Source organism: Suricata suricatta, chromosome 10, assembly GCF_006229205.1.
Source record: "Suricata suricatta isolate VVHF042 chromosome 10, meerkat_22Aug2017_6uvM2_HiC, whole genome shotgun sequence".
Classification (NCBI taxonomy): domain Eukaryota; kingdom Metazoa; phylum Chordata; class Mammalia; order Carnivora; family Herpestidae; genus Suricata; species Suricata suricatta.
In genome coordinates, this window is record NC_043709.1 from 8,406,996 (window position 1) to 8,428,620 (window position 21,625).

The 21,625-nt window shown below is 58.7% G+C and overlaps 1 protein-coding gene across 1 annotated transcript in view; it reads right to left on the minus strand.

The window, feature by feature from the left end:
* Positions 1 to 21,519, minus strand: part of CACNA1I (calcium voltage-gated channel subunit alpha1 I) — a 123,231-nt gene extending 101,712 nt beyond the window's left edge. The window contains exons 1-2 of the mRNA XM_029955409.1: positions 21,428 to 21,519; positions 9,598 to 9,857 (exon numbers count right to left, since the gene is read on the minus strand). Coding sequence (XP_029811269.1) covers positions 9,598 to 9,836 — 239 coding nt within the window. The 5' untranslated portion in view covers positions 9,837 to 9,857; positions 21,428 to 21,519. The remainder of the gene's footprint in view (positions 1 to 9,597; positions 9,858 to 21,427) is intronic.
* Positions 21,520 to 21,625: the final 106 nt, after the last annotated feature.

Consider the following 21,625-nt stretch of genomic DNA (forward strand, 5'->3'; position numbering starts at 1 on the left):
TCCTGACACAGACGCCCAGGCAAGATGGAGGAATAAAAATCCAATCATGTTTTAAATGCCCCAGGAGGGGGCTGACACTTCATTAGCCAACCAGCCCTCTTTCTAATTCTCCCCCTCCCTATCAATTATGACTAGCCTCGCAGTCAGGCCTCACGGGGCTGCACACGCCCTGGGCTCCCGCCCAAGCCCGGCGGGGCCCCCCGCCACCACTGCCCCGGACAATCACTCCACCTCTCTGGGCCCCGGCTGACAAATGGGCCTCTCTCGAGCCGCCCGAGCGGCCGGGGAAGATGAAATTCTCCCCGCACACAGGTGGCACTTAGTGAACGCCAGTGGCCTCCCAGGGCGGTCTCCCCCGTGCCCTCGAGATCTGGACCCCAAATGCCCCTCCATGCTCAGCTCCCACCCCCATCCTCCTCACCCAGCGCACATGCCAGGCGGTTAAAAGTCTCCTCGGTGATGCCAGCTCACCCCAGGCCCTTGATGAGGCCCCTTCCTCAGCTGGGATGCCATCCCCTCTCCCGCCACCTCTCACCCCTCAAAGACTCTCCTGCCCGGGCTTGGGGGCCTCCTTCTTCATCAACCAGTTCCTGCGGCGTCCCCCCGTCAGGCCAGACCAGCCACTCCATCCTCCTGGTGGCCACGGCCCCCCCTGAGGGTCCCTCTGCCCCCCCTTCACCCCGCTTTGCTTCACAGAAGTCTGATTTCGGTCTGGCTCTGCCTTGCCCACCGGCCGCGCTCTCCTCAATATGTTTCAGGAGCCTTCTGCCTGGTCCCCAGCCTCTCTCTCCCTCAAGCATCCTCCCTGCCGCTCCAGGAGTGTCCATTCCAACAAACGAATTAACCCCTGGCCCATCCCTGCTGGACACCCGTCAGTGGCTCCCCAGGCTCCAAAAGATCAAGGACAAACTCTAGACTGACATTTGACACCTGCTTTCCAGCACCTGCCTCACCCCGTTCCAGCCACACGAAACCCCTCACTGTGCTTTATACTCTTCTCCCTGCCTGGAACACCACCCCTCAACTGGTCTTCGGGAAAACTCCTACTCGTGCTGCAAGACCCCAGGCCAAATGCCCCCTCCTCCAGGCAGGCTTCACCAATGCCCCCTAGGTTGGATCAGGGGCAGCTTCTTCACCTGCAGCTCCGGTTGCTCAGAAATCGCCATGTGATGGAACCAGAGTCCAGCCCACCCTGCTGGCGAACAGAGAGGGTGACATCCAGTCCGGCCACCAGAAGTGTCAAAAGGGGCACAGCTTGAGGCTGACTTTTACTTCTGAGGAAAGCAAACCCTCTCTACACCAGGAGGGCAACGGGCGATTTCCCAGACTCCTTCCAGCAGGACTGGCCACCCGCCGGGGCATTCCCATTAGCCCAGGGCAGAAGGAGGGGATACCCTCCGGTAAAGAACCCCTTCCCCAGTCACTAGCAGGCCAGACAGGTGCAGCACTGGCTTCAAAGTCTAGAGTGCTGGGCTCCACCCTGCCCCGGCCTTCTGATTACTCAGCATGCGCCCTTGGGCAAGTCAGGCTCCCTTTTTTCTTGGGCCTCAGTCTCCCCAGCTGTAGAATGGGGTTAGCAAACTCCTGTCCCTGCCTCCTCACGGGAGGCGGTGAGAGACTCTGAGAGGCCATGGCGGAGGGGGGAGGGGGGCAGGGGGAAGTACTGTATGAACTAGAAGGTGAGGCACAAGCCCACCAGTGCCAGGCCCTTGCTGGGCAACACGGAGGAGACAAAGCAAGCCACAGACAATGCCCAGGGCAGAAAGGAAGTTGTAGGACAAAGGACTGACACAGAGCTGGAGGGTTGGGCGCCTGAGTGGCTCAGTTGGTTAAGTGTCTGACAGTTCGTGAGTTCAAGTCCCACATTGGGCTCTGTGCTGACAGCTCAGAGCCTGGAGCCTGCTTCGGATTCTGTGTCTCCCTCACTCTTTGCCATCCCCTGCTCACATTCTGTGTCTCTTTCAAAAACAAATAAACATTTTTAAAAATTAGAAAGAAGAAGAGCTGGAGGATCAAGAGAGGAAGACACTGGAGATCCAGGAAGACTTCCTGCAGGTGGTGGCCAGGAAGCCGGGCCTGGGGGCACTGGTGGGGTTTGTAGCCTGGGAGGCATGGAGAGGACATCTCGGGGGGGGGGGGGGGGGGGGGGGGGGGGGGGGGGGGGGGGGGGGGGGGGGGGGGGGGGGGGGAGCAGACCCAGCATAAGCAGGGCAGGGGAGCAGCAGGTGTCAGGAAACATCGGCACTGGTCTGGGCTCCGGAACAGAAACCAGGAAGGGAAACAGCAGAAAGGCAGCTGGAGGACAGCCCAGGTGGACCGGGGAAGGATCCAAATCCAGGCTAAGGGAGACTAGTCTGGGGGTAATAGGGAGCCATAGAAGGTTCCTGAGTGAGGAAAGAATGAGTAAACAAATAAGAGGAGGCAGGCAAGGAGGGGGACAACAGCCTTTCCTGGGTGTGCAGCACTCCCCACAAGGGACCCAGGAGCCCCTGAGGAGAAGCTGAGGTGGGGGGAGGGATTGGGTCCAGGGCAGAGGTGACTGCCCACGGTTGCACAACTCCTAGTTGGTGCTCTCTTCACTGTGCAGGGGAGAGGAGGGAGGGTATGCCACTTTGTCGGGGTTGGGGAGGGGGTTGGCAGGCGGGGTCAGATCCCAGGAGGCATCTGTCTAAACAGGAAATAGAAAAACTCAACTCCAGATGTTCCCAGCAGCCCAGCCAATAAGGAAGGGGGTCAGGACGAAAGAGATGGAGGTTAGATTAAGAGACGCTTTCCTGATAGTTTAAACCTTCCAGAAGGTTCCTGGAGGCCGTTATCCAGTGGCCGGAGGCCCCATCTGGTGCAGCAGGACGGCAAGGTAGCAAGCTCAGAGGCAGGGGACAGCCCACATGACCAGATCAGGCACAGCAGGGCGATGGGAGGGAGTCTTCCTGTAGGTGGCACCCCCTTTTCTCCTCCACCACATGTGGGGCTCTCCAGGCTTTCTCCTCCTCCCACTGTCCAGGCCTCATGCCCTCCCACCTGCAGGAGCCAACATCCCCTCTCCCCCCTGCCCACTACCAACAGCCTCCTTCCTGGTCCACAGGCTTCTCAGATCGTCATCAAGACCTGGGGCCCAGGTGCCACCACCTTCAGGACCCTTGTCCTGAGCCACCCCACACGGCGCCCTACAGCTACGCCACTGGCCCCAGAGCGTTCACGGCTGCTGCTCGGCTCCTCCTGAATGTTGTAGGAGCCCAGCCAGGGCTTGCCCCGAATCCTCACTGGACCCCCCGACATTCCCCGCCCGGGGCCGGTGTGGCCTCACGTCACAGATGAGTAAACCAAGCCATGAGCCGGCTCAGCCAAGAACCATTCACACTCACGCAGGCCATGGTCCCTGGGGTCGCCTGAGCCCTCTCCCAAAACCACCCCCAAGGGAGATACACCTGTACCCGGCCCCTCCCCACCAGCACCCTGGGCCACCATCGCTCCTCATCACCACCGCACAGGTGCCCGCTCGGGATGGGCCCCGGACTGGCATCTCTCCCAGGGAACCGGAGTCACCTTCCCCTGCACAAAATGGTCATAGCTGTCCTCTGTGCGTGGCACACTCTCAGTAGAGGCTTGTCGAATGATCTCACGATGGGTGAGAGATGAACGAGAGCTGGTGCACCTCTGACAAACATGCCGAGGGGCGCCTGGGCGGCTCAGGCGGTGAAGCGTCTAACTTCGGCCCAGGTCATGATCTCACAGTTTGTGAGTTCGAGCCCCGCATCGGGCTCTGTGCTGACAGCTCAGAGCTTGGAGCCTGCTTCAGATTCTATGTCTCCCTCTCTCTCTCTCTCTGCCCCTCCCCTGCTCATGCTCTCTCTCTGTCAAAAATAAATAAAAAATTTTAAAAAAAAGAGAGAAAATATCCAAACATGCCGAACCCCCACAAGGAACAGCATGAGGCTGGAGCTGTGATGAGACCATGGGCCCCGCCCCTTTCCTGCCCAGTGACAGGCAAGGTCAGAGGGTCTGCGTGGCTGGGGTCTCGGCCAGGAGGACTTCTAAGCAAAAGCAAGCAGAAGGCTGGAGCCAGGCAGGGGACCAGGCAGAAGGGGGCGGGAGGGACAGATGAGAGCCAGGCCCACGGCCACAAGCACAGAGTGAGGGAATCCGCTCACAGGGAACACGACTCCGGATGTTTCGAGTAGACAGCACTGAGAGGCTTCCTGAGCAGGGCCTGAAGTGGGTTCCCCTCCAGCCCCTTACCAACCTCACAGTCCAACTCCCCCATCCTGCAGGCAGGGAGACGGAGGGCTGGTGTGGCGTGGGGTGGAGGGTGATGTGTCCAAGGTCACCGGCAGCTGCCATCTCCGTCCTCCCAGCCCAGGCTGGCGCCCTACCCCCCTGCCCAGCAGAGAGGCCGCCTTCACAGCCGACTGGCTGCCCACCATGCCTGGCCACTCGGCCGTGTGCTGGCTCAGCGCTAGTGCGGGGTAGGCAGCGGCCAGACTGTGCCCAGGGGGAGGGGGCTGCACCCCCCTCCAGGGGATGGCCCCACGCAAGCCACAGAGGCGGCTGGCTGCGGGCTGCCGAAGGTCAATGCTGAAACCCAGGGAGACCCTCCCTGCTGCGCAGCAAACCTCCCTGCCCCTGGAGGAGCACAGGGCCCTTCTCCAGACTCCGCAGGTGGCCGCGGCATCCTGAATGAAAACTGAGGCTGGGGATTCAGAGGGGACCGAGGTTTTCATCCCAACTCTACTACATCCCTCACCTTCCTCGTGTGTCCAATGGGGCTATCACAGGGGCGCCTGGGCGGCTCAGGCGGTTGGGCGTCCGACTTTGGCTCAGGTCACCATCTCGCCATTCCTGAGTTCGAGCCCTGCATCAGGCTCTGTGCTGACAGCTCAGAGCCTGGAGCCTGTTTCGGATTCTGTGTCTCCCTCTCTCTCTCTGCCCCTCCCCCACGCATGCTCTGTCTCTCTCTCTCAGAAATAAAACCAAAAATAAAACATTTAAAATGGGGCTATCACAGCACCTGTGCTGGGGGTGGGGGGTTGGCTAAAGGTGATAATGCAGCAAAGTGTTCAGCACAAGGAGTGCAGCCCTTATCATCGCCCTGAGCCCCTCCCCCGTTCTGGACACACTGCCGGGTGCTTTACATCACCAGCTCTAATCATCTTCAGTCGCCCATTATACAGATGAGAAAACTAAGGCCCAGGGAGGGAAAACTAGAATGAGTACGACCCACGTGCAGCCAGGTAAGCTCTGAAGAAGGGCTCTCATGGTCTAATCCAGGGTAGAAAATCGGTAATTTTTGCCAGAGGCTGTGGCGAGAGGGTGCGGAAGCGTACGGGCAAGGTTCACGTGAACGAGGGCATGGCTACTGGCAGCCTGACTGGCACAAACCTACCTAATGACAGAGCTCGATCTGACTTTCCCTGGAGACCACGTCCCCTGGAGTCATGTGTTCTATTTAAGGGCTCAATGCCTAACATCTTATCGAATCTACGGCAAGCAGAGCGTTGGCCCGGCTCACCTTCGAGCACAGGCAGGAGGAGAGGTAGCCGCCCGTGTGGCAATTTTTCTAGTCTGCAGAACATTTTCACAGAGGTTGCCGTGCACCGCTGTGAAGGGGACATCACCACCCCCCTCTGACAGCGGGAAAACGGGGCTCAGAGAGGTGGGGAATCCGGCCCAGGGTCACACAGCAAATCTGAGGTGGCATGAGCCCCCCCGGGTCTGTCCGACTCAGGCCCCAGCACTTTCCACATGCCACATGCCAATTACCCATGAGTCAAGCGGCGCGATCAATCCCCTGACATTTCAGACGCAGAGACCTCCCGGCTGCCACCCTGACTGACGGTGCACGTTCAAGGCCCAGGCCAGGCAGGCCGTGGTGCTGACATTTGGGAGAGCGGCCCTTTCCCACCCCGGCCCGCCAGCTCAGGGAGAGTCCCAGCAGCCCTCTGGCTCTCCAGTGAGTCAGGTGGTGACTCAGGGCCGAGCTCTGGGCTGGGGGAGGGGCTGAGTCAGGGAGCACCAGGTTTCAAAGGGCAGCTGGCTCTGAGCCAGGGCCCCTCCTGCACCAGGGACATCAGCTGTTTCTGGGCAGACTCTACCACCCTGCCCTGCCCCGACCCCGGCCTGCCGGTCCTGATAGCTGCCCCCACCGGCCTGACCCTGAGGCCTCCACGTCCATCATTCTGTGGATTCTTGATGAGAAGCGGAGTCGTGCAGAGTCTGGAAGTCTGGAAGATCATTTATGGTTGTCACAATGAGTGGGGACCACTCCCTACTAATATTTAGGGACAAAAACACCAAATGTCCTGCAATATGCAAGACAGCCTGGACCACAAAATGCTGTCACACTCAAAATGCCAACAATGTCCCCATTAGGGAGCACTTAGTTAAGCACTGCCCCCTCCCTGAGCTCTCTCCCAAGGAGCAGGGGGGAAGGGAGGTTTCTGGCCAGGGAAGGCTCCAAGAGCCTGCAGCCCCTGATCAAAGACACCCCCCCCCCACATCCCCACACCCACCAGGAGCCGAAAGTCCAGCCTGAGCACACCCGCTGTCAAGTCTCTGCTCCAGCGCCCTGCTGACACCAAGGTCACGTGGGCCTGCATTCGCAGAACCCTGCCTCAGCCTCTCTCCCGCCCATCGACTCAGGCTATGAAATCTTAGTGCTGAACCATCATATTCGCAAAGCCTAGGATCTCGGGTCCTCAGACTTCCAAACACATACGATGGGCGGCCACCGGATCTTAGACGCACAGCCTCATTGAAACACAGAACTTTCTATGCTTCGAATCACAGAGGCTTAGAATGTTAATGTCCTTGAGCCTTAAATCTAAACTCTGCACCCTCAGACGTAATCACAGAAGCTTCGAGGCTGAGTGTCCCAGAGTCTGACACTCATGAAGCTGTGCCGCTCCGGAGTCATCAGATCGGTCCAGGCGGGAGCGTGGAAGGGAGGCAGCCAGTTCAGGCGGACACCCGATTCACCTTAGTCCCTCAGCGCAGCCTCGGCGGCCCCTGTCACGGGGCCTGGGGAGCCCCATATGCTCTGAGCAGCTCCCAGTGTTGGGGAGTCCCTCCTCCCCCATGCGGCTTCCACACACTGGGACCCAGGGCTCTTCCTGAGACAGAGGAGGACCGAGCCCAGCCCTGCCCAAGGGCAGGCCTCCTTACCTCCCCTCCCGAGGCTGGCCCCACTGCTGCCCCCCACCCCAGCCTCCCACCTGTGCAGAGCGTGGAGCTCAGAGGGACAGTGAGGACAAAGGCCAGAGGACCCCATGGACTCTGTTTGCCCAACAGGCCAGAAATGTGGTGACCCGGAAGGGTCTCTGTGGGCTGCTCAGTGATCAGGGCCCAGAGTGCCTGTGGTCAAGAGTGTGGGCAACTATGGCTGGCACCCCAGGTCCCAAGGCTGGAGGAGGCCATCTCATCCAGACCCTTCCTTTTAGGTAAAGCACTGAGGCCCAGAGAGAAGGAACTGCCCAGAGTCACACATGTCGTTATGGCAGATAGGACTCAGATGTGCTCTCTGCCCAGGGGGCTCCTGTGACACCTGGGCCAGCGTTGTGCTGCTAGACCTGCTGGAGCCTGTCACAGGGTGAGCTGGGTCACACTCCCAGGCCGAGGCCATCTGAGCCATACCTTAGCTTTCAGCCCAGCCCAGGTCTCGACTGTCAGGACCCTACGAGGCTCAGAAAGGTAAAGTCACTTTCCCAAGGTTACACAGCAGCCGAAGGGCAGGGCCAGAATCAACCTCTGTCCCACACAGGCGGGGTTCCTGTGACAAGATTCCACTGTCTGCCTCGTCTTCCGGTAGGTCTTTGTCTCCCTCAAAGGCCCAAAGCTCCTACGGTCCCCCTTCTCCTGGCCTGGCCACCCCCCAGCTTACATGCCGCAGGCGCCGAAGGCTTCCCCAACATACTGTGCTAAAACCGTCCCCACGGATGGTCCCTGTGTCCCTTGCTCCCAGGAGCTCCTCAGGGCAGCCCAGCTATCTACGGTTCTCTGTCTTCCATGATTCCAGGGCTGATGTCAGCGAGACTGGGTGAACAGAGTTACTGCGCGGACCTGTAACCAGGCCTGAGACCTCCTGAGCCGTCCAAAGGAAGGAACATCAAGGCTTTGGGCCCTGCACCCAGCTAGGCCACCCAGATCCACGCTCCACCCACTCCAGCAGACAGCCTCTGGTTTCCAAGGTCATCACCCAGCCCCCGACACAGCAGCGGGTGCGAGCAGCCCTGGGCTCAGCGTGGCTGCCTCCCCCAGCCTTTCTGGGGGCCCCCTCATCACCCCAGCCTGTGTCCTGGGCATTCCAGGTGTCCAGAGCCGGGCTCAGGCCCTACCATGGGTGGCCTCAAGCACTAGTAGAGACTCTGTCCTGCTTGGTGGGCCCCAACCCCCAGAGGCCGCCATGTCTGTGTCCCAAAGCCGCCTCCTCACGGGCTCACCCCGCGATCCATTTCCACAGTGCACTGAGCCGTCCTTCTAAAACGCTGATCTCCCCACATCACAGCCTGCTGTAAATGTCACCGGGTCCGCTGCCCTGAGAACACAGGCCAGCCCCTGCTCAGCCGCCTGCAAGCCTCCCCTCCCCCTCCTCTCTCCCCACAGTCCCTCCCTCCTCCACTCCAACCACAACACACAGCCCTGGTTCCTCTCTTCTCCAGGCCTCTGTTCCGGAGGCGCCCTCCCCACCTCCACCCTGTCCACCTCGAAATTCTGGAGACTCGGCTCGGACACCGCCAATACGCGCCCAGCGAGCACTGAAGAGAGCGGCCGTGGTGGGCCAGGCACCGGGCTGGGTGCTGGGGTCCTGCAGCGAGCAAGACGGGCTCAGCCTGCGTGCTGCTCACCTGACAGTTCCCTGGAGGAGGGAAGTGTCCGATTCAGAATGCCACAACTAGATAGGGACAACAAACGGAGAGGCCACGGGGCCATCACGGCACGCTGCGCTGAGCAGGTGACACTTGCGCCAGGATCTGAAGGATGCAGTGAAGACTTCTGTTCGGTGAAGAGGGAAGGGAAATGCGTTTCACAAGGAAGAGCATGTGGGAAGGCCCTGAGGCCTAGAAGAACGCTCGGGAAGCCTACGGTGGGGCCCGGCGGGCCTGGCGGGTGAGGTGAGGACTTGGCTCTACTCCAGGATGGTGGGAAACCTCGAGGGGTCTCAAACAGGGGCCCACACGAGCAGACCAGGGGCAGCGAGTGGAGGCAGGAAGTGCTTGCTGCCGCCTCTGGGCCCATGCCCACAGGGTCCCCATCAGACTCGAATCATGTGGTCTCTGTCAACCAAAGGGCTCAGTCCCTGGGAGTGACTTAACTCTGCATCCCCAGTCCTAGCGTCGACCCGGGGCTCACACCTGACGACTCTCTGAGGCAGCGGGTCACTGAACCAACCCCCTAGCAGTCATCAACACCTTCCAGAACATTCACAACCACAGGACACCAGGTCCTCACAGGTCCGCGCACCCCCCCCCCCGCCCCCGTTCCCCCAGACCCACCGACCCACCATCTGAGGGCGGTCCCCACCACCGCCGCCTACCGGCCAGAGACAGGTGCAGCAAGCAGGGCTCCGTCAGGGAACAGCTGGGCCCACCACACAAAGGATATGGGTTACACACCATCTTGATGCACCAGTTCCGGGGGCTGGTGGTCTGTCGGAGGCAGAAGAAGGCAACAGGCGCCAGGTCCGGGTGAGGGACTTCAGGATCGGCTCCATCCAGGGGCTCCTCTAGGCCCGGAGGGGAGGGAGGGGGGCTCTGGGGCCCCGGCTGCTCCGTGACCCCCAGCTCGGCTGCTGGGGCTGCGGCAGCGGGAGACGAGGAAGGCGGCGGGGAGCGCTCAGCCATGTTGGCGCTGAACCGGGAGCCCTGGGGGAGGAAGAGACATGGTGCGTGGCGGGAGGGTGCCTGGCACACATTCCCCAACCTCCCTGCCCCCCAGCCTCAGGTCCCTAGGCCCCTTATCCAGGAAAGAGCTGAGGGCCCGGATGTACCCAAGTCAGAAGCCACTCTCAATATGAGCTCCTGAGACAAGTCTGGTCAACTTTGCTCAGCCTCAGTTTGGGGAGATGAAAGTGAGAATAGGGGCGCCTGGGTGGCTCAGCCGGTTCGGCTCAGGTCATGATATGGTTGGTGGGTTCAAGCCCCGCGTCAGGTTCTGTGCTGACAGCTCAGAGCCTGGAGCCTGCTTCAGATTCTGTGTCTCCCTCTCTCTCTGACCCTCCTCGGCTCATGCTGTCTCTTCGTCTTTCAAAAATAAATAAATAAATAAATAATGTTTTAATTAAAAAAAAAGAAAGTGAGAAAAATAAAACATTTCTAGAATGCAGTTGTGACACTAATTGGGTTTTTTGTAGATTTTTTTTTATGAGACTAGAGTTGTATATATATTGTATCATCAAAACCAAAGAAAATTAGCAAGAAAAAAAGGGACGTGGTCGTAAAGTCAGACATTAGCACCAGGATGACGGGCGTTAACGAAGGAGAGGCGGGCAAGCTGGGAGGGAATCAGGGCAGGCTTTCCTGAGGCAGTGACACCTCAGCTAAGACCCGCAGCGGAGTCCAGGGACCCCACCCACCACACCACGGCGAGAACTCAGGGACCTTACACACCAACCCCTTGGCTGTACAGCTGGAGACACTGAGGCCCAGAGAAGGGACAGGACAGGCACACAGCCTGATAACAGCAGAGGGAAGCAGGGCTGGCTTCCCGGGAGGGTGACCGGTGCAGCCACTCAAGGCTCCATGCTCAGAAGGGCTTTTGGTTTAACACCAAACTGAAATTCTTTTATTATTATTATTATATTTGATGTTTTTTATTTATTTTTGAGAGAGACACACGCACAGCATGAGCAGGGGAGGGGCAGAGAGAGAGGGATGACACAGAATCCGAAGCAGGCTCCAGGCTCTGAGCTGTCAGCACAGAGCCTGACGTGGGGCTCGAACCCACAAACCTCAAGATCATGACCTGAACCAAAGTGGACGCTTAACCAACTGAGCCACCCAGGGGCCTAATAATGTTTGATCGGGAGTCCCCACGTTTTCATTCTGCAGTGAGCTCTGCAAACTCCCGTCTTCGGCTCAGAGGCCCTTCCACATCGTGGCCTCGTCTGACGCTTACAACAACCCAGGAGCGCGACCCTGCAGATGGAGAACTGAGACCTAGAGAGGGAAGGGCACACGAGACTACACACAGGCCCCAGGACAGAAGCAGGGCACGCTTCAACGCCAGAGTCCCAGCGCCTGTGCTCCAGATGCAGCGATGACGGACCGTGGCCTTGCTTGGCCGATGGCGAAGTAGGAAGAACAGCCACTCTTTGGGGCCTGCTCCCTCTCCACCTCATCCGCGAGGCGGCCAGTCCCTGAATCCTCATGCCCTGGGGTCTCCGGGCCCGAGGACCCTGCCAGTGCCAGGCTGGGCAGTGGGGGCTGGAGATGGAGCCTAACTGAGCTCCCGGTGCTCCCTGGACTACTGTCCGCGGCCGCTGAGCCGCTCACAGCTGATGCGTTTGGACATTTCTCTGGCTCCCAGCGGCAACAGGCGGGAGTTGGCACCTCCTGCCACTTTGCCCGGCTGGTCAGGGAGGCAGAGTTTTCTCCCAATCTCCAGGCTCTGCTCTTAGTTTCGGAAAAACAGCCATGGGCCTTACATAAGCTTTCCGGCAAGCCGGCCTGCCACGTGTCAACCACTGGGCTGTAAAACATCCTCCCTCAGGGTGGCTCCAGGTCTGCCCAGCACAGTGCCAGCCTCTGTGGCCACCACCCCTCTGCTGGCCCCTTGCTTCTGCCACATCGGATCTCCCTCCTCAGGTCCTAGAGCACCGGCTGCCTCCCCCAGGCCTCTGCTCACACCGTTCCCTCTCCCTGGGACACCATCTCCTCCATCTCACACCCACTGTGCCCCCTGGCCCTGATGATTCATGAATTTGTCCAATAACTATTTCCTGAGCACCTACTACGTGCAGGCGCTGCAGCCCCGCCAGTGCGTAAGCCAGATTTGGCACCAGCCTCCGTGCTGCAGACGCTCCAACACACGAGTCAATTAATTTCTCTCCCTCCGGGTTCCAGAGCCCTTATCGCCACCAAGCATACCGTATGATTTATGAATTTATATCTTTATGATTACCTGTCTGCCCAGGCGGAAAGACAGCTGTGAGAGCGCCCGGCGCCATGGTCTGTTTCGTTCACTGCTGTATCTCCCCCAACCAACCACCTGCCCCAATGCCTAGAACAGCGCCTGGAACATACTAGATGCTCAATAAATATTTGTTGAATAAATGAATAGAATGTGCTGGGAAGTAAGCAAACCAGGGAGAAAGGTGGGAGTGGGGAAAGCACCTTCCCTGAGGGAAGAGACACCGAAGATAAAAACAAGAGCCAGAAGGCACAGGACAAGCAGTCCAGGTAGGAGGAACAGCATGTGCAGAGGCTAAGAGGCTGGAATGGGCTCCGTGTGGTTAAGGAAGGGAAAGGAGGCCAGTGTGGCCCAGCCGAGCACGGGGGTGGGGGAGGAGGGGAGCGGACTTGAGTGTTTGGCGGGGCCGCTGTGAGCCCTACAAGGAGCTTGCGTTTTATTCCAAGTGCAACAGGAAGCCACGGGAGGGTTTTACGAAGCGAGTGGGCACTCAGGTCTGTGTTTTTAAGCCATCCCTCTGAGGGCTGCAGGGAGAGTGGAGGGGCAGGGGTGGGGCAGGGCAGGCCAAGCAGAGGCAGGAAGGGCGGGCCGACTTGGCCTGAGATGCTGGAGGGGGTGGGGGAAAAGGGGTTGATTTGAGACATATTTTAAAGGCAGAAAAGCCTGGCCGTGATTTGGCCCCGATGCCACCCTACCCAGCATCACCAAAGCCTTCCCACAAGCACGTAGGTACAGAGAGCCGCCGTGGCCTCGGCAACCACACTGACCCCCCCATTCTCACTCTCAACTCTGTCCACTTTGTCCTGACTTGCTGCTTGCCTCACTTGGTCCTGTTTAAGACTGTCACCCTGTCACACTGTCGTAGTCCTTTGTTCTCACGCCTCTCCCACCTCACTGTGGGACTCCTAGAGACTGCCAAGGCCACCACCCCCAGCCCACTCCCCTGTGCTCACCCAGCCTCCACCCTCTGACCTGCTCCCCAGGGCCCACTCAGGGTGCCCCCCTGTGACCTGCTCCCTACAGTCCCAGTCCCTTCTGCCCCGTGGCCTGAAGGTCTGCTCCTGTCCCCAACTGCCCATCTGCCTCTGGCTAGAAGCCCGTGAGGGTTTGGCAGCTGCCCACCCCACCCCCAGCTCCAACCTGCCTGCAGACTGAGCCACACTGGCTTTCGATGACAACATTGGTGGATTCAAACTCAGGCCCCTCTGGCCCCAGAGCCTGAACTGCCTCCATATCCTGAGCCTCCTCTCCCAAATCACCCCCAGGGGGGCCCACCAGGCAGTGGTGCGGTGACTGCACTGGCCTCTGTGAGCATGTGCAGTGGCCAAGGCAGAACCCCACTGTGTCTGGAACACACACACCCCACCTCTGACCCCATCAGCCTCTTGGAGCTCAGCCTTTCTGTAAAGAGCAGCTCTCCTGCTGCCTGCCTCAGCCGGCCTCACCTGATGTGGATGGGAAGGCTCTCAGACCCATGACGGTGGATGTCCAAGCCTGCATGAGGCCAGCTGTGCTGTCCCCAGGGGCTCCCCAGTCCTCTCTCTGCCATAACCACCAGCACCACTATCACCACCAGCACCACTATTTTCACCACCACAACCCCCACCATCACCATCACCACCACCACTACCATCACTATTACCATGACCACCATGACCACCATCACCTCATCATCACCATCACCACCACCACCATCACTACCATGACCACCACCACCACCACTATCACCATCACCACCACCACTACCATCGCTATCACCATGACCACCATCACCACCACTACTATCACCACCATCACCATCACTGTCACCACCGTCACCATCCCCACCATCACCATCACTATCACCACCATCACCATTGCTATTTCCACCATCACCACTGTCACCATCATCGTTGCCGCCACCACCATTACCATCACCGGCGTCACCATCACTACCATCCCCACCATCACCATCACCACCACCATCACCATCACTATGTCCACCATCGCCACCGTCAGTCACCATCACCACCGTCACCATCCCCACCATCACCATCACCACCACCATCACCACCACCATCACCATCACTATGTCCACCATCGCCACCGTCAGTCACCATCACCACCGTCACCATCACCACCGTCACCACAAGCACATCGTGATCACCACCATCCCACTATCATCATCACGGCATCACAGAGGCTCTGGCTGAGTCTGATTTGGTGCCAGGCAATGAGCAAGGGGCTTTCTATGCATCGTTTATGCCAAATCTACTACCCCCCCATGTACGGCCCACCCTTATTTCTACTTTGTGGAGAAGGAAACTGGGGCCCAGAGAAGTCAAGCAGTGCCCCTGGCCACTCAGCTGGTCTAACAGGGCCGAGTCAAGGTCCCAGTTCAGGTTTGCCACTCCACAGCCTACGCACTGAACCAGAACAGACACCCCCCTGGGACAGGGAAAAGTACCCTGGGACCAGGCCCTCCCTCCCAGCCGAGTCCCCAGACAGTGCTGATATAGCTCCAGGTGCAACCAAGGCCCCCAGTGTGGACAAAGACCCTCCAAGTCTTCCCACGTCTGTGGGGAAACCAACCTCCCACCATCCTCCAATGGGCACTCCAGAGCCCTTGGAGTGTGCTGTGGGGTGGCCTTGTGTCTACAGAGCCCAGAGCCCTGGTGGAGAAAGACCTGAGTCACCCCAGGCCATGTGTGTGTGTGTTTGTGTGCGCGCACGCATATGCATGCATGTGCACCCATATGCATGCACGTGTGTCCGTGTATTCACAGGCATCCACAGGCAGACCATTTGCTTATCCCTTTATCAACAACCATACACACCAGCTAATGTAGCAGCTAAAAGAATAAGCAGCAAATTCATTCTGGGAACACTGGAATCTAGGGAATCTCAGAATCGGAATATCTTAGAATCACCCAGAATCTTCAAGCCCCAAGATAATAACTACAATAACCTCAGATTCTCTAGCGCGATGTTCCGGAGCACAGGCTGGAGGCCGAGACCTGTGCTGGAGTCCCAGCTCCGACGCCCGTCCACCTCGGCACCACTCAGCCCGGCAGCGGCCCTTGGTGACCCGACTGCAAAATGAGGGTGACGTCTGTCCTGTGGCAGGACTGCTAGGAGGATGCACTTGGCCCCGGCCGCACCAGCAGGCACTGGGCCAGCCCACGGGGACCCTGTAGCAGTCACCTGTGCTTGTTCGAGCCGCCGGCCATGCAATTCCGGAATCTTGGGACTTAGGAGCCCCAGGAGCACAGTGCCTGGATTTAAACTCAGAGGGACCCCGGTCCCCACACGGGGAGTCTCTAAAAAGAATGGGAGCTCCTGGGCACCTGGGTGGCTCATCCAGTTGAGATTCTGGCTTCAGCTCAGGTCATGATCTCACAGTTCATGGGTTCGAGCCTCACATCAGGCTCTATGCTGACAGCTCGGAGCCTGGAGTCTGCTTCATTCAGATCCTGTGTCTCCCTCTCTCTCTGTCCCTCCCCCACTAGTGCTCTGTCTTTCAAAAATTAATAAATTTTTTAAAAAATACCAGATGTTTATATAAAAAAAAAGAATGAGAACCCCAAAGGGGCCTCGTTGGTTACCACATGCTCACCAGCACAAAGATCACACACTCACACACACACACACACACACACACACACATCCACTCACACGCACACATAGCTGTACACAATCAGGCATGTCCTCTCACACTCACACACGGCATTTACTCACACACGCTCAGCATTTATTCACATAGACCCAAACGTGGACCTCACATACTCATCATATTCACACAGACACACACTCACACACAAGCACATGTGCGTGCCAAAGCGGAGCTTCCATCTGGAGGCCTGTAGGAAAGTCTCTGAGAGCCTGCCGGAAGCGTGCCTCTCAGAATCTTCCAGCCAGCATCCCGGAGCCCCTGGAACCCTCTGTCTGCTCCCTCTTCCGCCTGACAGCCCTGCAGATGTGAGACGACAGCCCGCCCACCCCAGAGCCTCGTGTGCCCCAGGCCTCTTGTCACCAGCTCCCTCAACCACTCCTTGGGCGACAATTTCCAGATCATCTACTCCTCGGGACCCATCCTCCCCCGTCAGACTTGAGTTTGCCTACTTTCCCTAGCAAGGGCAGGACCAAAACACCCAGAGTAGAGCAGAGAGGGGACCTGGGAGCCCCAGAGGCTGGCTGGCAACCCAGTCAGATGGCAGCATCTCTGGTGCATGTGGTCTACTGGTCTCCTCAGATCTTCTTCAGAGAAACTGCGGCCAAGCAAGACTCCTCTAGCCCGAAGGTGAATGGCTCAAGGATGGCCCCCAAGTGCACGCCCTGACACAGAACTCGCTCTGGTCTGGCCAGCTGAGCCGGCACACACTGCAATCCTGTTGGTCTTGTCACCAAAATCAACAGCCAGGCCTCTTAGCTGTGCAGCGTTCAACGAACTGGATCAGACCGCCCTCCCATGGCAGCTAATAAGTCATGGCCAACGTTATTTGTTAAGCACTTACTGCATGCCAGGCACCCACTTATAATTCAGCGAGGTAAATGTTTTTGTTCTCTCCACTTGCTGGGTAAGGAAACTGAGGCACAGAAGTTAAGGGGTTTTCCCAGGCTAAGAGCTGCTTAGTAAAAGAGCGAAGATTTGGATCTGGAAGGCTCAAATCCATGTCACCAGTGAGAGGGCCATCCAGGCCAGGCTGCGGACAGGACGTGGCAGCCCGCCGACGCCCCCCAGTACCTGGCCACACGTCTGTTGCTAGACACTGTCACTTGTGTGACAGCTATCAGCCTTATGACAAGTGCCAGCAAGTGAAGCTGTATTTGAATCTCCATCCGTGTGTTTGAACATTTCCCAGCAGGCGACTCTGCTGATCATTTTTTACTTCATCTGCATTAATTAGGGCCTTGGGTCTTCCTTCAGCTAAAAAAAAAAAAAACAGAGGGTGCATGTGGTCCCTGGAGGGAGGGAGACTGTTCTAGAAGGAAGAGCACCGGATCAGGAGTCCCGGGACCCAGGTTCGGGTCCGAGCTCTACTCTTCCCACAACACAAAGTCTCACCAAGCTTCCCTTTCTCTTGTATCAAACACGGGGCGCGATTCCTTCTCTGCCTCACTAAGGGGAACGCACATGGGGAGAGAGAACTAGAAAAGACCTCAGTGTAAGAAAATCAGTCTCCCTGGACCAGGCCCCACGCCAGGCACTGCAGAGACACTTCTAAGCCTCACAAAAATCCTTGAGGGTGAGAGGTACTGTCCCCATGAACAAAAAGCTGATGTCCCCCTGATGCTAAGTGCCTTGCCCCTCTGGGCCAACCCAATGATTGTGAACTTGCTCATGCCTCTCCCCCTGCTCCCTCCCACCTGGGGGCAAGAGCTGAGTGATCCAGGGAGGAGGCCTAAGTCCCTGGACCCACAGAGAGCTGCCTGGGACCCTCACCACTCACCAGGGCCAGCGGTCAGCAGTGAAGAGAGAGAAAAGCCTGATATTCTTCTTAAATGCATCATCAGTGGATGGGGCCCCTGGGTGGCTCAGTCAGTTAAGCAGCCGACTTTGGCTCAGGTCATGATAACGCGGTTCGTGGGTTCAGTCCCTGCACCTGGCTCTGTGCTAACAGCTCAGAACCTGGAGCCTGCTTTGAATTCTGTGTCTCCCTCTCTCTGCCCCTCTGATGCTCATGTTCTCTCTCTCTCTCTCAAAAATAAACATTTTAAAGTTTATTTTTAATAATAAATAAATAAAATGCGTCATCAGTAAATGGGGCGCATGGGTGGCTCTGTCGGTTAAGCATCCAATTCTTGATTTGGGCTCAGGTCGTGATCTCACGGTTCATGAATTTGAGTCCCACACCAGGCTCTGCACTGACAGTGCAGAGCCTGCTTGGGATTCTCTCTCTCCCTCTCTCTGCCCTTCCACTGCTCTCTCGCTCTCTCTCTCTCTCTCTCTCTCTCTCTCAAAATAAATAAATAAACTTTAAAAAATGCATCACCAGTGAGACCACCATGGCCAGAGTGCAGGGAAAGGGGGAGTTGGCAGAAATGGAGAAGGTCTGTGAGGCAGGTTCTGGTCTGGGCCAAATTCCAGCCCCAAAAGACCATGATGGCCTCCATCCTGGAGAAAACACTTCCCTCTTATCCTTTCTGGCCCAAGGAGCCTCCGAAGCCCCTCACACTTGCTCAAGGACATCCGAACACCTTGTGCTTCCGAGCCCTCCGCAGTCTGCCTGCCTACGTACCAAACCAGCCTCGTTCTCCCCTCCAAGGGCACAAGACAAAACCAGGCCCTGTAGCCATATGTCCACACAGCACCTGGCACAGGGAAGGCCCCAGGCCCCCACTCGGGGGCACAGAAATTCCAAGAGGGCAGATTTTGTCTGCTCCCTTTGGTTCACTGCCAGGTCCTCCCCCTCCCCCCGCCCGTAACCAGAACAGGGCTTGGCACATAGTAGATGCTTAACAAATATGAGACAGAAAAGGAAATCTGATTTGTTTTCTTCCTTCCTTCAACTGGCAGCCGTGGGGAGGAGAGGCTCAGCCCACATCTTCCTGGATATCAGGATCCACGGACCTGCAGATCCACGGGTCCAAAAATCGACAGATTCACAGACACATACGCCCACAGGCTTATAGATCCTCGGACCCAGGGACCCACGCACAAGAGCAGTCACAGAGATGCACAGACCACGGATCACAGAGCATGAACACGCCAATCACACACCCACGGCTCCCCGGACTTCGGGCACAAGGGTTGAGGGCACAAGGCAAGAGCGAATCCTGGGAATGTGTGTGCAGAAAGCATTCTGCAGAAAAGAAGTGAAGGGAGGGGAGGGGTCGGAAAGGAGCAGTGGGGAGGGAGGATGAGAAAGGGAACAGGAAGGAGGAAAAGGGATGGAGAAGAGGGAAGGAGGACCCTGCAGCCCGGTGGGGTCTCCCTGATCCCCACACCCAGCCTGGCATCTTTCCAGCGTTCAAGCACCCTGAGCTGGGGGCTGGGCCCTCAGCGAACGCGGCAGCAGTGGAGGGGAGACAGACCCGGATCCAGGAGCCTAAGAGCCTGTTTGTTACCTTGGAAAGCACTCAGAAGCTGCCTGGGGGCGGGAGCCCTTCCAGGGTGGGGGAGAACCGAGTGGTACCCAGAAACAGACTTTCCTGGGAGGGCTGAGGCCCTGGGGAGTCCCCCCTGGGGTGCGAGGGGAGGGTGGCGGAGCTGGGGGCATGATGAAGGGGGCTGGGAGAGTCACAGGTAGCACGCCCAGCGCTGGGGGTGCGGAGCCGGGTCCAGACCGCCGACAGCAGTCCCGGAAACGGCTTGGCTGTGGGCTCGGCTGTGGGCTCGGCTGTGGGCTGTCGGGGGGAGGCCATCTGGAGCCAGCGGCAGTGAGAGCTGAGCCTTTCTCACCGTAACCTCTGCCCCTGCCTCCCCACCTAAGGTCAAGGGGAGTGAGGGCACAGGGACTCAGGAACTGCTGCCTGATGCCCCCTGGTGGGCCTAGAAGATGCCCTCTCAGAAGCACCCTGAATGGGGTGGTGAGGAAAGGGAGCTGGGGGGTGGTACTTCTCCAAGCCTGTACCCCCTCCCCAAAGCTGTCCCCCCCTCCCCCCGGGGGCCCACGGGCAGGGCTGGACTGCTCAGAGCAGCTGGGGAGGGAGGGCCTCCTGGATTCGGTGTCAGACCAGCTCAGCCCCACCCCCGAGGACGTGCTCCTCCCTCCTCCTCTTCCTCCCCCCACCCCCACTGCAGCCACCTCAGAATTGGTCCCCGCTCCCCTGCTCGGTGCTCAGTGTCTCCCTACCCTGTCACCCACGGGCATCCCCTACCTCTTAGTTTAGCCTTGATGGTGGAGGCAGGAAGGGGACAGGGAGGTAGCTAGACTTCCCTACCCTGTCTCCATCTCAGCCCAGGTCCTGGAGTCTGAACAAAAAAAGTTTATCCTGAAGGGTGGACAAGAGTTTCCAATGCCAGCCCTTGGTGCTGAGGGGAAACATTGATCCGAGAGGTGACCTGACAGCGTGGGCAGGGCCTGAGGACTGCAGTCTTGGGAAGCAGGCCTGGACTCCTCAGCCAGACCCTTTCCCGTGGGCCCAGCCCACGGACACCCCCTCCATGCCTGTCTGCACAGCATCCTAGCTCCTAGGTGGTGCCCGTGCCTGCCGGGTGAATCCTCAGGGTGGTGAGAGACAGAAGGACAGACTGGCTCCCTGCTCAGGCCACCAGAGCACTCCGGCCTTAGGACATTCCTCACATGGCGTGTCAGACCCCATCACACCATAGAGGCAGAGACGCAAGCAAGCTTTCTCGCTCTCTCTCAATCTCTCTCTCCCTCTCTCCCTCTCTCTCTCTCTCTCTCTCTCTCTCTCTCTCTCTCTCACACACACACACACACACACACACACACACACCTAGACCCAGAACACAGACTCCCAGGGGCACAATATAGCTCAGGGGTCTCCCCCACATGCCAATCTCACCAATGGCCCAGAAGCCCCAGGACCCCTGAAGGAAGGGAAAGACACAAACAGAGCAACTGACTGCCTAGGCCTGGGCCCATCGAAAAGCCCCCTCCCCCAGGCACCATGCCCCCCTCAGGAGGCCTTCCCACCCCCTGCCGAGGCCTCTTGGTCCCCACACACACCACCCAGCAGACAATTAAAACCCAATCATCATAAACACTCATTATATAACCAGCCCCAACCTGCTGAGGATTCCTTTCACCCCCAAGAGTCCCGCTCCAACCCCTGGCCTGGCTTCATACAATGAAGCCTTGAGTGCCCCCCTGGGGAGTGCTGATCTGGGAGGGGGGCCCACTCCCACCTCCGCCTCCAGGAAAGTTAACGCCTGCCTGGGATTCCCCTGTTCAATCCCCCTCTTGCTACTATCCCTCTGCCAACGCTCCCAGCTCAGCCCTCTGGACACTGACACCAGCTCTGGGCCAGCTGGCCGCAGAGCCGCAGCGACGGAGCGGCAGCGGGACAGACAGACACAGACCGGGCGTCCCCCCTCCCTACCCCCGGCCGGCAGCCTGACTTGTTGAATAAATTTCTGCAGCGCTGGCTCAGCCGGCTTCGGCATTGGCACCGAGAGAACTTTCGTGGCCTTGGGGAAGGAACCGGTCAAAGTTTCCCGTCCTTCCTCCCAAGGCACCTGCCTGAAAACACGGCATAGGGGTGGGGGGAGGGCGACCTGATGGGCACGCGTGTGTCGGAGGGGACCGGTCCCCAAAAAGAAAGAGATAAACGCGCCTCGGTAAAGAAAGCACCCCGACGCGCCAAGACAGTGGCCTCGGAGCGGAGCCCTCCCTTCCCTCCCCCCACCGCCACCTACCTTGGCATGGACTTGGCAGGGCAGCGGGGGGTCGTCCAGGTTGGAGACGCGGGGATGCCCCTCCCCCGAAGCCGGAAATCGAGGGGGACCCCCGGCCCCGCCAGCCGCCTCTCCCCGCCCCCCCCGCCCACCCCGCCAATTCAGGATCAGCTGAGCCCCTGGGGCGCGAGGGGCGGCGGGCGGTGGGCGGCGGGCCCC